Source organism: Crassostrea angulata, chromosome 2, assembly GCF_025612915.1.
Source record: "Crassostrea angulata isolate pt1a10 chromosome 2, ASM2561291v2, whole genome shotgun sequence".
In the NCBI taxonomy this organism is placed as follows: Eukaryota; Metazoa; Mollusca; class Bivalvia; order Ostreida; family Ostreidae; genus Magallana; species Magallana angulata.
Genome location: NC_069112.1, coordinates 35,804,876 through 35,822,924, shown reverse-complemented (window position 1 = coordinate 35,822,924; position 18,049 = coordinate 35,804,876). Strand labels below are relative to the sequence as shown.

The following is an 18,049-nucleotide window of genomic DNA, read 5'->3' as shown; positions in this document are numbered from 1 at the left end:
GAACAAGAAATTAAATTGGCGTGGCCTTACAAACTTTTTTTTCGTTGTGAAGCGGCAAAAGTGATAACGAATAGTGCTGAAATCAAAAGTCCGAAGGAACAAAAGAAAACAAGCGCAGTGCTCTATAGTTCTTACGAAAAAAATATCCTATCAGACAATTATTAATTCATTAATCTGTCAAAAATATCAATTTTGACCAGTCTGCCGGACCAACATCAAACTGTTTTCATGCTAGGTCACAGCTTAGATAAATTAATGTTTATCAAATAAACAGAATTAGCCTATGCATATTTCGAAATGGTTGTTTGCCCCGAAATTGATATATGCCGAAAACAGTTCTGAATGAAATTTAAAAAAAAAGAGTTTCGAGGCCCTTAGGGCACGGAACTGTCTGACATTTGTTTCATACAAATGTGTTTGAGGCATATTTGTATTTAAAACACGGCCATTGAATTCAATGTTGATTTACCCGAGACAGTCCGATTTTAAGGATACCAGTACTATAACCACTGGTTACTGCTGAAATGAAGGATTGACATCTCGACAATGTTTTATTTATAATAAGACGTGTTTAATATTATACTATAGTGTTTTGTTGAATGTAAAATTATGTTTTAAATACGTTATGGAATATCCCAAAATTTTTAAGATATGTCAAGATTGCCCAATTTACTTTGTTTTTTAAAGAAAAACGTATAAAGATTTTTCCTTTTGAATTAAGGCCCAAACATCTACACGTTGGATAGAACAGGATCCATTTCGGGGAAAAAGGCTTGAAATGAACGAAAAAGAAAGCAAGTTTTGGGAGGATCTCGTCAAAAAGTAAGTCTTAATTATCTTAAAAGTATGTGTATCATTTGTTAATTTTTGCAACAATGCAAAACTTATTTGTAATGTTTCATTATTAAGGTCTTCCGTTTTCAACGGAAGACCTTGTACTGATTCTGTTGGTAATTCTTTTTATTCTTTTTTTTCTTCTAGACGTTTTTTAAAACTCAAATATCTTGCTTGTTTGTTGTCCTATAACGTTCAAATTTTCAGAGCTTATTGGTAGTTACTATTTCTCAATATCTAAGGAAAATCGTTGAAATTGACACTTCCGGTACCGAGTTATTTTCCTTTTTCCCAAAAATATAGGCATTCTTGTGCACGCAAAGGCTCTGAAACCGCTCACATCATGTGTTACAAAGTCGCAAATCTTAAAAATAGAGAGTTTGAACGTTGTCCTCCGAGTTTTGTTTTTACAATTTTCCTCCTTTAAAGTTTCAAAAAATTTATTTGAATTTCTGTTTCAAAAAATGCTGATTTTTGGTTGTGTTTTTGTTATGTAGCTCTTTAGTTTAAAATTTTCTCTAAACACATATAGAGCAAAATATGTGCAAAGTATCAAGGGCTTTCACTTGACACCATTGAAAAAGGGCTGGCCCCTAAAATTAGGGGTCTAGAGCCCTTAAAAGTCTTCGCTTTATAACTCAAAAATGGTTAATATTTCGCTATAGCTGTCGATAGAAAAGTTGTTCATTATTGTGTTATCAATGTCGTTACAAAATTATTTTGTACCGGTAATGCGTAATATGAGTGTAAAAAGCTTGTCTTGTTAACATGTACCTATATTCATTTGGCAAGTAAGCGAATCGTCTTCGTGCGCATAACGTACATAAATTAACAGCTTAAAGTGTACCAGCATATACGGGATGCTTTGAATCATTTGAAAAAGTGTCTAAAAAGTATACGTGTACATGTTTTTCTTACAGCCTTTTTTTTTGGAGTCACCTCTGTTTAGGTCCTATAGTGGACAACCGTTAAGAAAAGCAAAAACGAGAAAATATAAACGTTCTTTTTCTTATCTAGTGAGATACATAAACTAGATTTAAAAAAAAATAACTTCCATGAAATAGATTTGAGTCATTTTACTGCAAGCATTTCAAATCGACCTAAATTCTTAGCTGTCTGCGTCATTACATAACCCATCTCGCCCGCGGCCGAGAAAATCGATCGTCAAGGTCGCGGCTGGACTACCTAGCGGTCAGCGGTTATATAATACACAAGAATCGCGTCTGTCATATGTGATTTTATTTAGCCGCAAACACTAGAATCGTACACAATGACATTAAAGCTTACTCTTCTTAATTTGAATTAAACGATAGAGTGTCAATAAGAAATCGTTCTGTTTAATCATAAAAGCAATGCCATTCTCAAACTGAAGCAGTATCAGACAGATAGATCAACTGTGGGATTCAAGGGGGAAAAAACTTATATTAATTAGAGTTTAGTCATCATACTGCAAACATTGTAAATCTTCCTGGGTTCTGAGCTTTCTATGTGTGTTTTACATTTCCGTAAGTTATCCGATCCCTCATCCGCGGCCGAGGAAATCGGTCGCGGCTGCACTACCTAGAGGTCAGTGGTTATCTAATAACAAGATATATATACAAGAACTGTTTCAATTTTATGTTCTTAAAGTTTGTTCACCTTCAATTTATTTAATTAAACATTAGAATGTGAATTGAGAAGCCCCTCTAAAAATTGATAAAAGCGATATTATTCCAAATCAGAAACATCATCAGTAGTGAATTTGTAATTCTAAAATGTTCTAAAAACTAAACATTTACTAATAATGTTATAGATAAACAACAAAAAACCACAAAGATTAAACCTTAAAATGATGATCACCCCTAGAACATAGCCAAGGAGATCCCGCGCGAGTGGACAAGTGATCCGCGGTAGCTTCGTGTTCTTCTACATGTACTTTATCACACGTGCATGTTTATTGATATTTTGTACGATTCCAACTATTTGTTTATTCGAGATTTTGACCGGTACATGTAAGATTGACTTGTGTTTCAATTTAATTTTTTTTATTTACCCACGAATATTTCCGCTAAATATTGCCGAGAGGTTTTATAGATATCGTAGAAAGTAGTTGAGGTCTTCATAACGTTGCACATAAAATGAGAGAGAGAGAGAGAGAGAGAGAGAGAGAGAGAGAGAGAGAGAGTGCGCGCTCAAAATTGGAAGAATTATTTCGCCGAATTTAGAAAATGAAACAGTCCCCAAGCGTTCAAGGCAGGATAAAAAAAATCAAATATCAAATTAACACATGCGGTAGAGGCAATTGCAACTTCTCTGACCTTTCCGGCAAGTTTGAAAAAGCACCTCGAATGTATTAACATCACCAGATGTTAGAATTTTATACAAAATGGAGTCGCTTCCCATTAAAATAAGTATGTATCGGCAAGAAGTCTTGTATGTCGTTTCTGTGTTATATTTTAGTGTATATTGATACCTTTAATAAAGTATAGCTCACATCTCAACAGATCATAAAATGTGTTGTAATAATATCAAGTTTTATAAAAAGGGGGGGGGGGGAGTTGTCATGGACGCCTAGGTAATACATTCGAAGTGTTTTTCCGAGCTTGCCGGAAAGGCCCGAGAAGTTGCGATTGGCGGTAGAGGCTTACACGATAAAAGAATTGTCCAGAATTGAGGGATTTAGTGATTTTTTTTAGAATGTTCACATGAGTTTTTAAACAAGATTTGTTTAGATTTTATCGGTTTCATGATCACAGTGCAAGGGCTTTATTTTTTTTCAAAATGTGGCGAAGACCTATTTTTGGCGACTACTTAACATGTGTACATTTTTCTCCTCAATGTTTGTCATTTTCCCACCCGTGTGTTTATTCGGTCAGTCTATGCTAAGTCAATCCGCTCCACGTGCGACCAAAAATCTCGTGTCGCGTCAGCGCACATAGCTCAGAATATTGCCCCCGGGCTGCAGATCAACAATTGATAAATAATTGAGTAACATTTGGAAGGCCGCTTTCACTGCAGCGGTCAATTGTTAAACAATAAGTGTCTAAATATTCGATGTCAATCAACCTCACATTTAAGGTGCGATATCGTAATCTGAGAATGTGGCTAAAAAATTAACCTGTTGAACACGCTAAACTTCTATAGTTATGAACAGAATAAAATATATTATCAGAGACATAAATAACTTAATAAGTTATTTATGTCTCTGGTTTAATAAGTTAACAGTTTTAAATCAAAGATTAAATAAAATTTGTTCTCAGGATTAGAAGTAATGATATACGACTACATTAAGCAATAAAGTCGGTCGATCGTCATTAAATCATCAGAGTACTGCAAGTGTCGACAGTTTCTTATTTCTTTGAAATAATTGTAGTAGTTCAATTGACTTGCAGACTATAATATAGCGACTTTGCTGCCTCTCAAAATGTATGCATTTAATCATTTAATTGTGATAGATATTTGTTTTTGGGGATTTTACTTATTGTTATATGCACATTGATAAAAAAAAATCATTGAAGTTGTGTAGTATGAGGTTGTAATGCAGATTAAGTGACCTAAAACTCAGCTCAATATTTTATTTTTAATCTAGCTTGTCAAAATAAGAGATTGTTAACTTGTAGCTCGTTAACTCTGAAAAAGTCTAAAACAGAAAAAATAAAGTCTTTATAGCTTTCGCTACATCTTCTTATTTATGTGTACGCGTACATTAAGCTATTTTAGTTTTTTTTTACTGTATAAAAAAGTGTTGTTTTTCCTAACCTTAAATTTAAATCTATAGAAATTCAATATCTACATGTAACATCTCAAAAGCTTTGATAGCTTACCGCTTGGAAATTATTTAGTGATGCAAACTGACAAATGCCCATGAAAGACATTATTGGACCCCAAGGGTTTCTTATCCTTTCCGACGATGATGAGAAGAACTCAAATGTGCATACAAATCATACATTTACATGTATATTTATATGTGATGATAGAAATAATTGAAAAATATAGGTCTTTTTTGTGCCGCACAAAACGGGCGAAAAGGATTTTTATACCCCACGAAAATAAATTGAGGGGGGGGGGGTTTAAATAAAAATCACCTTGTCCGTCCGTACGTCGTGTCCGGTCTATATCTTTCTGATGGAGAAACATTGGAAGTGTTCTTACTTCATACAAGTATTACTCATTACCTGACGAAGCGTCATGACCTAAACCCAAGGTCATTTGGACAAAGTAAAGGTCACTGGCAGGAAAAGTGCAAAATTTATTTCCGGTCCACTTTGGAATTTCTTACTTCACACAAAGATTGCTTATGACCTGAGGGTGTGTAATGATTTGTCCCTATGTCATTTAAGGAGAAACATTGGGAGTTTCTATTTCATGTAAAGATTCCAGATGACCGATGATGTGTCATAAACTTGACCCAGGGTCAGTTGCGCAAGTTCAAAGTCAACCATGTGTCATATCTTGTATTAATGGAAATGAGTAAAAGCTAGAGTTTGACATAAAGATTACTTGTGACCTGTAAATATACCCTGCTTATTTATATACATGTACATAAATGATGTCTTTTTTAAAGTTATCCTAAACTTGAAGTAAGTTAAACGAAGAACTTGGCTGGTATGAAAATAATACTTTGAAATTGAGTCTCGTTTTCGATTTCTTGAACTTACTATTATCACATTGATAATCCAGTATCATTAAAAACCATTTCCCTTCTCCTTACACTCGCCAGGTTCTGATAGACCTGTATCAATAACAGACTATCTCCACTTGACCTCCACATTTGCATACAATCTAAATAAACACCTACTTAGCAAAGACATGCCTTTATCTGTTTAATGAGTGGTGCAATACTCAATCTAGAGGTTACATAGAAAACAGGCATGAATTAATTTTTTTGTCTCCATTTGAAGAGTTTCAATCAATTTTCTAAAGCTCTAATTGGTAAGAAGAAATGGTCGTGTAAAGATGACATTTTATCAATACAGGTTCTGGCTCTGACAAGTGTCAGGAGAAGAAGGTGTTTAAATCAGACTGATGGACAATCCTTTCGCGACACGAAGTTGCGACGGAAGACCTACTCGTTGCTTTGCAACGAGCTCGGCTCTAGTTATGTTAGATATTTAGATCCACACGATAAAGAAATGAAAAAGGATTTGACAGAGGAGCTAAAGAAACTCCGTAACAATGTATGCAGTGGAATGGCCCTCGTGAATATCTTGTGGATAACCGTGAATTTCATGTTCCAGTTCAGAAGTCCAACTGTAGTAACTTTTAAACTTCCGGTATGTTTAAACTAGACAGATCATTATCTCAGTCAATGAACAAGTACAATGTATGACATTTCAGATATTTACTGATTATATTGCATATTGTAGATCAGAGCTAATGAAGACGAGCATGGAATTTACGAGATGAAAATTGAAATGTTGGGGCTGTTGTTCATCATATTTTTTATGGTTCTCCTTTTAATCCAATTTTGTGGAATGATAGCCCACAGGTATAAACTATCTAAAAAGAGACGAAGATGTGTTCGTGTCACATTATTTTCGTTGGAAAACGGAAGACCTTAATAAGAATAGGGAACTAGAGCAAAGTTCGTTCCAAAGCTACGAGTGGGTCTTTCGTAAATGTCCAGAGTAAAGCTTAATGTTCCTGCAAGAAGCAGAGTTCTTAAACCAAAAACAAGTGTAACTTAAACAAAAAGATAAACAAATCAACTCTTTATACGACTAAACAAAATCCGAATGGTTTTAAGTATGAATTAAAAAAAACAAAAACTTTATGATTTCAAGAACGACTTAGCAAAAAAGATAATCCGAATGTGTCACTGTACGACTTTACAAAAAAAAATGAATCATTTTTGGTACGAGTTAATTTTACTTTGGACTTTTTTAACCAAAAACGCGGAATCAAAATTTCCGGAAAATTAGTTTTACAACCCTGATATCTCTGTAATGCATCGTCCGATTGTCAAAGGGTACTTGGCGTCAGATTCAGCTTAATATGCTCTACAAAACAGGTGTACTTTTAATTTGATAAGAAATTCAAATTTTCAAAAAAAAAATCACTTTCCGGTTTAAAAATTACGTATTGTCAAAACAGAAGTCACATAGTCAAAGAAACTTTAACATCGTTGAGGCATAAAAGTAGCACATAATCCCGTAAAGTGTCATTTAAATGGGTTGAAAACTTTTTGAGTTATGAAGCAGAAAAAAGTATAATAGCTAGACACAATCGCACCGAGGAGGTCTTCCGTCCGAATTTTAGAATATAGAATGCCTGCCCTCGATCTTCGTCACTGAAACTGGAAATGGAGGTGGTAAGTAAGAGTTATGGATGAAAGACTATCTACCCCTTTGGTATCCCTTTTTTGAGGGATCAGCTTGTTTTCCATCGTTTGAAATCCGGTCCTATAACTTCTTTTAGGGTTCAAATAACAATGTATGATTTCACATACATGTATACATTGTTATTCAATGTATTTTAAGTATCTTCTGTTCTTAACTTCTTTTTAGAAGTTTCTTCCATTTTGATATATTGAGGATCAAAGTTTCGGACTTTTGGCCCCTTAAAATCCCTAATTACGTAACGAAGGAGTAAACAGTTAATTCGTACGAATTTTGCTCTACAGGTGTTAAGAAATTTGCACCGTTCTCGAATATCAGGAAATAGTAATTTTAAGGGCCAACCCTGTAACTCCTTTTAGGGACCGAATAACAAAGAAATTATGGTTACATATTGTTAAGCACATTATTTTTCAGCATCTTCTGTTCAAGATTGTTTTCAGAATTGTCCTCCATTTTGAGATATTGAGGATCAAAGTTTCGGAGCTCTTGTCTTTATAAAGTTTTTTTGTTATACATGTTATTACAAGATACTATCGAGAGAAAAAAAAATAAAAAACAGGTAATTTTCGAGCTCGGGTGAGCTTCGTGGCTTTTGGTTTCAGAAAAAATAAACATACTTCGTCAGATCTACAACTTTTTTTCTACAATCCTTAAAATTTTGAAATTTTTTAAACCATTTAGGTGTTTACCCCTGGTCAAGCCGACCCTCTGAAAATCGTTTAATTGTAAATGTCAAAACCGGAAGTGAAGTCATCATTAAAAAGAATTCCAATAAGGTTCAGATCACTATCTATCAGATCAGATCAGATATGATAGTCTCATGTAAATCGGTTGAGTAGTTCTAGAGAAATCGCGTACACAGAATTGGTGAGAATAAAATGAAATTAATATTATTAGGGGAAAAAAAACGAAAAAAAAAAAACAGAAAGGTCTTCCGTTGGTAACTGCTGAATAAGATGGCAGCATCCAGTAATATATGTTTATTGTCATCCAGTAATATATGTTTATTGTCAACTATTTAACAAAGAAAAGTGTCTGTTGAGGAAAGAACAAATTGCTTTTGTATGAAAAGTCACAAAAGGCTTTTTTGTCGGCGATGCAAAGAGAATTTGGTGTACCCTACTTCGAGTTATCAAACAGTAACTTTATAATGACGATTTTTATGAAAACAAACAAAGCTCACATATTAAATATAAGGAAATCGAATGATATTGGGCCTTTAGGTTTTACAAGTTCGGCAAATATTTCATGGTAAATGATGGAATTGCGCGAATTATCCGGACGCTTCTTTCCTTTCCTTTTCAGTACTAATCGTTATCTAATACCAGATTTAACATATGGTAAAGACAATATTCTACTCAAATGTTTATTAATTTTTCAACTATAGATTTAATTTCATGATTTGTTTTATCACAGATGTGTTTATGTTAACATGATTTCTCTGTAATGGGAATCTATATTCATATAGACATGACAGTTCACTTTATTTACCTGATCCAACTGAAATTAATAAGATAATAATCTGTCTTGTAGACTGGGTACCTTTATACATCTGGTGGCTATAACAGAACTTCCGAATCCTTTTAAAAGAAATTCAAATGACAAAACTAAGAATAAACAGGATGACCAACCACCGGACAATGGAACACAAATGGAAGAAAATTCTTTGCCTTCTCGTCAACATGAAGGAACTAGCAATCTTAAGCAGAGACGTAAGCGTAGGCACTCAAAATGAATCTTTTATTTTAGGAGTCATAAAAATGTTGTTTTGGGGAGGTATGTTTGTATTTCAATCCTGAAATTTATCATATTTATTATTGTTAGAGTGACTTTGACTGTTATAAAAATATACATGTATATCATGTTGTAATGGTGACGATGTGCTTAATAAAGTGCCTGCTGATCAAAAGAAGAAGTAAATGTTGCAAGTAGACCTATAAGTGATAGCAGTGATAAACATCAGCAAAGCAATCAATCTGTTCAAAGACAATTTGGTAAATATATCGGCTATGATGAAAAATGACAATAACTGTCCACCATCTCAAAAATCCATAAAGCCAATACAAATTGAAAGAACAACACGAACGTCTAAACCGATAGAGTTGTGATCAGGTGCTAAGGAGGAGAAATTATCTACTGTCGACCAGTGGCACCCGCCATGTGCTCACTGTCAAGATCATTGTCCTGACAAGTTCATTTTTTTTTTCAATCATTGGTTTTACACTATATGATTTGAACTTTAAGTGGAATACTACATAGACTTTGAAAATTATATACATTTTATGATTTTTTTCTTCAGATTATTGAATCTGCAGTATATGATTTTAATTGTTAGTGTTAATCATTTGTTCATGTACATGAAGTTGTTTCGAGGCAAGCAACATATAATACTGACCTTCATTTAATGTGTAAACGTCATGAATCATAAAAATAATTCGTATTTGTAGTTAATGCGTTTGGGGTTTTTTGGGATAGAATAGAAATGCATACGCATTTATGGTGGGCTGTAATTTCACGTTATTTATTATCGGGCATTATGTGGAAAATAACAGTGTGTTTCTCTTTATCTTTGTATCTATCTATTCGTATGTCGAACTGTTATTGTTATACATGAATTCATTTGTATTTAAACTATTCATTTCTTTAAATAAGCAATACGAATGTATACATGTAGTAATGAAATACACTATGGCAATAACTAACAGTCAACCATCTCAAAACTTATAGGCTGTTTGAAGAACTTTCACTGTAACTACATTGTAACGTTATGCACGTATTGCCTAAAAATGTTATGCCGTTTAGTTTCTTTTTTACCGTTCTCAAATACAAAATGGTCATTCTTTAGATGTTTTGATTTTATAACAAGAAAAACTGTTGTTTTAAATGTACACGTATTGGTACATTATTTTCTTTTTGCAAAATCACTCCAAAATTTATATTCAAATCTTATTAGCTACAAAACTGTGGTTAGATTAAAATAAAATTTGACTTATATTTTGTATTGTTGAAATTGCTCATATTCTCGTCAACTTTCAAGATGACAGCGTTGTATACGGTTTCATACGATTTTAAGCTTGGTCTATTAGATATTCAGTTTATTTTGTTTTTTAAGAGCAAAAAAAAAATATATCGGTCTGCAAAATTCTTGTCTTACATTAAAGCTCACATGATTTCATTATAGCATTTGCTCGCCATATTAGTTTCGATCGCTCCTCAACTGTCAGTGGGGTATATTTACCGGCCGATAAAGTTACATTCGGTTGCTTTCCCAACAAGGCATTCAGGTTACACGGACCTCTAAATAACAGAACCACACAATATTGTAATATACTTGTACATGTAAAAGTGAATGGAGAAAACTACAATAAATAAGAAATAAAAGATGGTTTATTCTTAGAAAGAAATCCAAATGTATACGAAATATCTTACACATACAGTGCTGTGCTGTCTTACTTCGCATGCAGATCGAACACGTGTGTTGTTCATTCAGAGCCCCTGCCGCACTACATCCAACACAGAAGATAAGTAATTATAGTAAACCCAAGAATGTATAAACAACGTAACATCTCGTTTATCAGTTTCTAAAAAGCACTCCGTTTTCTAACGCCCATGCTGTCACTGCACGATCTGCTAGAGTGGGTGATTGGCACATGTTCGACAGCATAACAGTACGACACTGGAAAGCGTTGTTCAATGATCGATGATTTTTTAAATATGTGTACCTGGATTTCAGTCTGTTTTGATTCGTCTTTTATTGGACATTCCTTACCAGTGTAGTGGTTGTCATATTAGTGCGTTCATTCAAAGCTTTCCTTCTAGTGTAACGTGTTCTGGTGAACGAACGAAATACCTGAATGCGGTGAAGCATGAATAGTGCTCTCGGCCTTATATTAGGGATGTGTAGCAATGAGCAGAACAATAGAAATCAACTAATATGGCGGTAGTAGGAGATAAAAGGGGAATGATGCGTATTTATGAATTCATGCCAGCTTTAAAAATTTACAAAAAGGCTTGGATCTCTTTTGAAGTTTGTAAATTTGTTGATAGACATATCATTCATGCTACGAAAAAAAATAAACTTAATTTTGCCCTCTTCCTTTTATTTACCAAAGGTAACTTTATGGGTTTCAGATACATGCTACAATGTTTAAGAAAATAGCGGGGTTGACTGAATTAGTGTACAATTTATTACAAAAATTAGCTTTTTCCATTATGCGATATTTTTCATGTTGCAGCTTTAAACGGTATTAAACTTAAGTGTATGCGGTTATTATGACAATAAAGTTTTTATCTTACTCTGACATATTTCGTTTTTTTTTTATAATGTATGTATTAGTAGATAGTAGATGAGATAAAAGCATGCACTAGAAAATCAGTTTTCAATACATTTAAATTTTGTTTTATTGTTTTCGGAAGAATTATTTCTAAACATGCAAAAGGTACTCGCAATTCAAAATCAAACTTAAACTTTAACCATGATGAATTCAATAGTATGTTTAGTCTAGCTGCAGATCTGTAGCACTCTGGTTGAAAAAATTCGGATAGACAAACCAGAGAGCTACAGTTCCAAGCGTTGTAAAAACCTCCGATTTACGCCGCCGTTTTTTTGTCGCTCGCTTCGGGAATTATATCCGACTTTAAAAGCATTCCACCGCCTAAATAATTGGATTTATTAATTAAACATATATTTTACCCCAACTCTGGTCACTTTGTTTTCCTTTCAATGGTTCCGAACGGCCATCCTTCGCCTTGGAATGTCATCGTTTTAAAAAACTCGCCTTATGACAGCCATGTTTACCTAGTAGCGAGATCTCGTTATTTGGTCACGTGATAAAGGGGCATAACTCTAACTCGCGTTTCACGTGTTTACCTTCACAACAACCGGCATTTGATTTGATTTCGGCCTGTATCTTAACAAATAAACACTGACAACTATTTTTATGAGTTTACCTATTTAGTTTAGACATTTATCGATGATGCAGGCGTTTAATCACGCATACTTTCTCTCAACTTTATGGTTCTTTGCTCGTCTGAAAATATATACCCTTAAACTGTCTCACGTGAAAGCAGAATTTATGACGTAATGCACAAATTTCACACAGTAAATAATTATGGCTGCATTGAATGTTAAGAAGATATTCGAAGAGGTTAGACCACTATATAATTTTGAATTCGATCTTAAAGACGAACAGATATCTGTGATAGAGAGTATTTTGGAAAAAAAGCATACTGTGGGTGTTTTCCCTACCGGGTTTGGCAAAAGTGTATGTTTTTTATTGCCCCCTTTGATTCTTGATCAACAGAAGTCAGACGTTAGACATGTTTGCATTGTCATATCTCCCTTAAAGAGTCTTATGATAGATCAGTGCAAGCAGAATTTTGATCATGGCATTCCTGCTGCCGTCATGAAAGGCATGGATGAGATGAGTCATGAGGTTATTGAAGGTATGATATAATTTTGTGTTTATCTTTGAATAAATTGTACAGCTTGCTTGCAAAAAAAAAAAAATCAACACTGGTTAGTTGAACTAAACGGGTATATATTAATATTTATCTAGGCATAAAGACAGGTGAATATTCAATTCTATATATGTCACCAGAGACATTCTAAATTTCGAGTCATGGGGAAACATAATTCTCAATTCCAGTTTGTATCGTGACAGAGTTGCACTGATTGCCATAGATGAGGCACACATTTTGGAGTCCTGGTAAGAGTTTTAATTTAATTTTGAGGTAATTTTAAGGTGTTCTGATTCTTGTTAATTATATATGTACATTGTATGTTCATATGAAGTGACATACATAGTGACTTCTTTATATTTGTTAATCCCTCTCTATATTTTCCCATTACATATCTAATGTCAACAATATAACAAACTCTTATGGTTCTAGAATATACATATATCTGATGAGAGCACATTTGATTAAATGTTAAAGGGGTGATACTTTTCGTCCAACCTTTGCAAGACTCGGAGAACTTCGCTCCCATTTTCCAAGAACTCCATTCCTTATGCTTACTGCAACCTGCACACAGCAGATTCTGAAGCACATCACAAGCGGAATTCACCTACCTGGTCTAAAAATGTTCACTGCATCTCCTGACAGGTAACTTTTGTGTAATGAAGGATCAGTACACATGTGTAACGAATGACCACAACTGATTCATAGCCAAAATATTCTTGTACTCTCAATGTGTTTTTAAATCTTTTGTTATGATATGTTTTAATTTTTAAACTCAACAGACCTAACATTTACCTGGAATACAAGAGGTCAAAAGATATTTTTGAAGAACTTGGGTGGCTGTTTAATGATATTAAAGAAAATGGTATCAAAACCAGGAAGACTTTAGTATATGTTAGGTAAATTGTTAATGAATCTATAAAAAGCTATTGTTTGCAGGATAAAAAAAAAATTGGGGTTCATACTTCAATTTATATTTTAAAGTATTTACCGGGTATACTTAATACATTTAAAAGAAGGTGCCTATTTTGAACAAAAAAAGGTTCAGCGCAACAGCCACATTCTTTGTATCATGCTGGAATGGCTACCAAAGATCATGAGTACATACTTCATGAGATTTCAAAGCCAGACAGTGTGATACGACTTGCAGTCTGCACAATAGCCTTTGGTATGGGGATCAACATTCCAGACATTGACCTTGTCATTCACTGGGGTGCATGTAGCTCTGTAATGGACTATTGGCAGGAGGTTGGTAGGGCAGGGCGAGATGGACGCAAGGCAAAGGCCATGTACTTTGTAACCGCTGGATCAATACTTCATGCTTCAGATGAAATGAAGGAGTTATGTAGTTCATTGGAAAAGTGCAGGACAAAGTGTTTTAGGGACTCTATTCTCTCTTATTTCATTAGATACTCCTCTATATCACAATCTGTTTGTAAACTAAACTGTATTGAATGTGAGTGTTTTCAGTGCAGTTGTTGTTATCTATGTCAAAAAGCTTGTCCGTGCAGGATGAAGGCCAAAAACAAGAATTAGGAAACATTAGGAAAGACAGGTATACATTCATATTTTTAATATTTTATTAATTATAAAGGAATTCTTCATTTTCCAACACTTTAACATATTTATTTAACCTGGCATTTAATTTCTCTGGATTTTTTACTGAAATGTTATGTCTGAAATCATTAAATCCACTGTGATGTCTTTCATCTCCTTTGTCAACAAACAAATCTTCCATTCCATACTCCTCAATAAATTTCTTTTACTTTGCTTTTGAAGAGCCATCTGATGATGGCGAGCGTGGAATATAATCTTGGATGACATTAACCTGGAGGATCTCCTCAATGGCTTTCCCTACACTCCCAACAATTTTACTACATCTTGAGACCTGTGTTTCTGTGTATTGCCCATGAGAGTTTTTCAGGTTAGCTGTAAGTATGAAATATATAACGGTAAAAGGTGCACTGTAAAAGATCTTTCAAAGATTTAATTCATATAATGAACGGAATTACTTCTTTATTAAAGGACGCCTACCCTTAAACTCATTATTCAGGAACTCATTAACCAGATCCCAAGCAATATTATGGCCTGGTTTTCCCAATAGATTCGCTGTGCTGTTCCACACAACTTCACTCCGAATTCTCGCAGGCAACAATCCATTGATACCTGACAGATATTTTGCAAGTATGAGACACATATTTTAACTTTCTTCCTAAAAATGCTTTCTTTCATGGTAACTTACAGATTTATTTTATTAATTCAGTACCTGCTAAGAGTCTGTGTCCAAGAATAAGATACTTATTGTGGTTGTTATTCCAGAAATCCACCATGTCTAGCCTCCAGTCTGATATGAGCTGCTCCCCATTGTTGTAACGTTCTGCATTTGTTTGTACCATGTGCAGAAGACCACGCCACAGCATGCAACAACTATACTGAAACACAGAATCACCACTGTTTTGGTCTACTACTTCAGGTAAATCTAAAATCAGAAGTAAAGACATTTTCTGACACAGCTAATATATGCACAAATTTTAAATTTTTAATTATCAAAAACATAAATATGCAAATACAGTTGAACTTCAATATCTCGAAAACCCATATCTCGAATACAATGGATATGTCGAAGTGATTTGTACCTAAGTCCCAACCACTTTTACTTTAAGTAATTTACATTTGATATCTCAAATACTTGGGTATCTAGACTTTTTAACCATGCAGTTTCATCTATTTCGAGATCTTGAGGTTTGACTGTAAATCAATAGTTTCCATGTCATGTTTAATTCATACCAAACTCATCATCAGAATCTTCATAGTAGGGCAAAGTCTCCTCCAACTCATCTTGTGTCTGATCATTCCAGTAGAGGATGGTGTCATCAAGGTATTGAGGGTCATCATCAGAGTCTGAATCTTGTACTACATCACCCTCTGCAGCCTGCTGTATAGACTTCATATCTATCTTGGGCCAAACGAGTTGAACCACTCTTTTACAGATGTCTTCGAACATTTCCTGTCTTTCAGTGCCATTCTCAGGTATGACATCAGAGTTCACATCAATGTTATCAATGTTCAAAATATTACAGACAATCATGCAAACACTTCCTTCTGTAACAAAATTGAAGAAATCCACAGCAGAGTTAACACAGTCAGAGATTTTTTTCTTCACTGTACGGAAGCCAAATCTGTTCTTGATATGAAACAGAGAACCCCTATCTCCCACTGTGCTCCCACTAAACAACATGTTCATTGAATCTTGAAGTATTATGCATCTTTTATGAAATCCTTGTGGTCTTGGAATAAGTCCAGTAAGCTGATCTGTTTCATCCTCACTAAAGGCCATTGACAGCTTTGCTTCTACCATTCTTTCAACACTTAGCTGGTCTCCATGACAAAGGATTGGATATGGATGTCCATTCTGTCCAATTGGTACATACTTATGGAGATACTTTAATATTTCAAGTGTTCCACGAGCGGAGGATGGATTCTCTTGAATAACTCCAAGATTTACCTATCAAAATAGTTACTTATTGTAATCAAGAAAGCCTGCAATTATATATATATATATATATATATATATATATATATATATATATATATATATATTATCCCAGCACACACTATAACCTGGATCTGTTAAAGGCAAGTCAATAAACTCAAGTTATGATTAGATATTTAAAGAGACACAAATGTAAACAAAATCACATTTATACCTTTTAAAAGTTGTGGCAATGGACATTTATCACTATATATGACACTAAAGAAAAAATGTTTGTAAAATTGAATTACAAATTTTTATCACATACTCTGATTTCCATTCTCAATTTGATCATTTAGGAAAGAATTGTCTTGTGGAAGAGGAATGGCATCTACTTCATATTCACTAATAACTTCCACATCAGATCTCGCTACTAGGTAAACATAGCTGTCATAAGGCGAGTTTTTTAAAACGATGACATTCCAAGGCGAAGGATGGCCGTTCGGAACCATTGAAAGGAAAACAAAGTGACCAGAGTTGGGGTAAAATATATGTTTAATTAATAAATCCAATTATTTAGGCGGTGGAATGCTTTTAAAGTCGGATATAATTCCCGAAGCGAGCGACAAAAAAACGGCGGCGTAAATCGGAGGTATTTACAACGCTTGGAACTGTAGCTCTCTGGTTTGTCTATCCGAATTTTTTCAACCAGAGAGCTACAGATCTGCAGCTATGTTTAGTCATGCTTAAAATATACATATTTCTATTGCTATTTAAACCAAAATATTATGCAGTGATAGAAAATTATGACCAGCATTAACGCATTTAGGTTGTTAATTACGTCATTGCTTTTTAATTGATATAATTTCAAATATTAAAGTTGTTCACTTATTTCTATCGAGTCCAGGTTCTAATTGCATGTTTCTAAACGTCAACTAATTCGCATTATTGTTTCAGCTGTTGTAAAAGGAAGTAACACATATACAAATCGTCGTGCATGCATTTGATCCTCTTAAAGATTAAGCAAATGTTTATTCAGAAGCGCTGCACACTTCAGTTGATACTTAAATGATAAGTGTAATGAAGCTTTAGGAAAACACAAGAGAATATATTCTTTCTTTTGATGTTGCACTTAAACAAGCAATTAAGATTAGGACACGTACTAAAAAGACCCAATGTAATTATATCATTTCATGGTTTATATTTCAGAATTATGTTTTAGTTTACACAGATGATAAAAAAAAATTTAAGTACAACTGAGCAATCGGCTATATTTACTTTGTTAAAAAACCAAGGTCAAACACTGTCATTTTTGGAAAAATTCAGCAGAAATGTACACATTGACAAGCTCATTTTGTCAAACACTTGACAACTGTGTTTGATAACTTGAAAGATATTGAAAGAAGTAAATGATTGTTTTTTGTAAATGAAAGTCAGATTCATGAAACATGTTTGACAATGTTTCAGTCCAAACTACGGTCAATGTTTTTGATATTCAATTTATTTTGATTAATTATTGCAATACACAAAGTTAACGAGAACCCAAACAATTAAAGCCTTACATGTTTGTCTTTTAACTCGTTCCATATAACTCACAATCAAAGATTTATTTTTGACTCAAAACAGCAACTGAAATCATTTTTTTTTTCAAATTAAAGAAAATTTATTTTTTTCATGTTTGACCTCATGTTTAACGGTGTATGGTATATGGTATTTATAATCTATATAATTTTTGTAAAGTGGATTTTTTTTTTGCTACTGTTAATGAAAGAATATCAAAAATAATATATCCATTAGTCCTTGTCATACAATACGTTTACTTTTACTTGTATCTAAATTTTTTTTGCCTTTAATAACATACTAGTATACTATGGTAACTTTGTTAATAGGATTTAACCATTCAGGGTTAAGTTTAGTTATCGAAGGGCAAATAAGCTTGTTTCAAGATTCAAATGGGTCTTGCCCT

At 33.7% G+C, this 18,049-nt stretch overlaps 2 protein-coding genes and 1 pseudogene across 2 annotated transcripts in view; 2 read left to right on the top strand and 1 right to left on the bottom strand.

Annotated features, from left to right (window-relative positions):
- The window catches only part of LOC128173771 (chitin synthase chs-2-like), a 34,606-nt gene extending 23,198 nt beyond the window's left edge, over positions 1–11,408 (top strand). The window contains exons 18-21 of the mRNA XM_052839438.1: positions 722–822; positions 5,921–6,086; positions 6,180–6,301; positions 8,685–11,408. Of these exons, the coding sequence (XP_052695398.1) occupies positions 722–822; positions 5,921–6,086; positions 6,180–6,301; positions 8,685–8,886 (591 nt within the window). The 3' untranslated portion in view covers positions 8,887–11,408. The remainder of the gene's footprint in view (positions 1–721; positions 823–5,920; positions 6,087–6,179; positions 6,302–8,684) is intronic.
- Positions 11,409–12,262: 854 nt separating this feature from the next.
- Positions 12,263–14,050, top strand: LOC128174263 (bifunctional 3'-5' exonuclease/ATP-dependent helicase WRN-like; annotated as a pseudogene).
- A 176-nt stretch (positions 14,051–14,226) lies between these two features.
- Positions 14,227–16,094, bottom strand: LOC128173779 (uncharacterized). Its single transcript, XM_052839451.1, has 4 exons — positions 15,399–16,094; positions 14,878–15,090; positions 14,646–14,777; positions 14,227–14,540 (listed from the first exon to the last, which is right to left on the bottom strand). The coding sequence occupies exons 1-4, from the start codon at positions 15,967–15,969 to the stop codon at positions 14,374–14,376; spliced, it is 1,083 nt and encodes a 360-aa protein (XP_052695411.1). The 5' UTR covers positions 15,970–16,094; the 3' UTR covers positions 14,227–14,373.
- Positions 16,095–18,049: the final 1,955 nt, after the last annotated feature.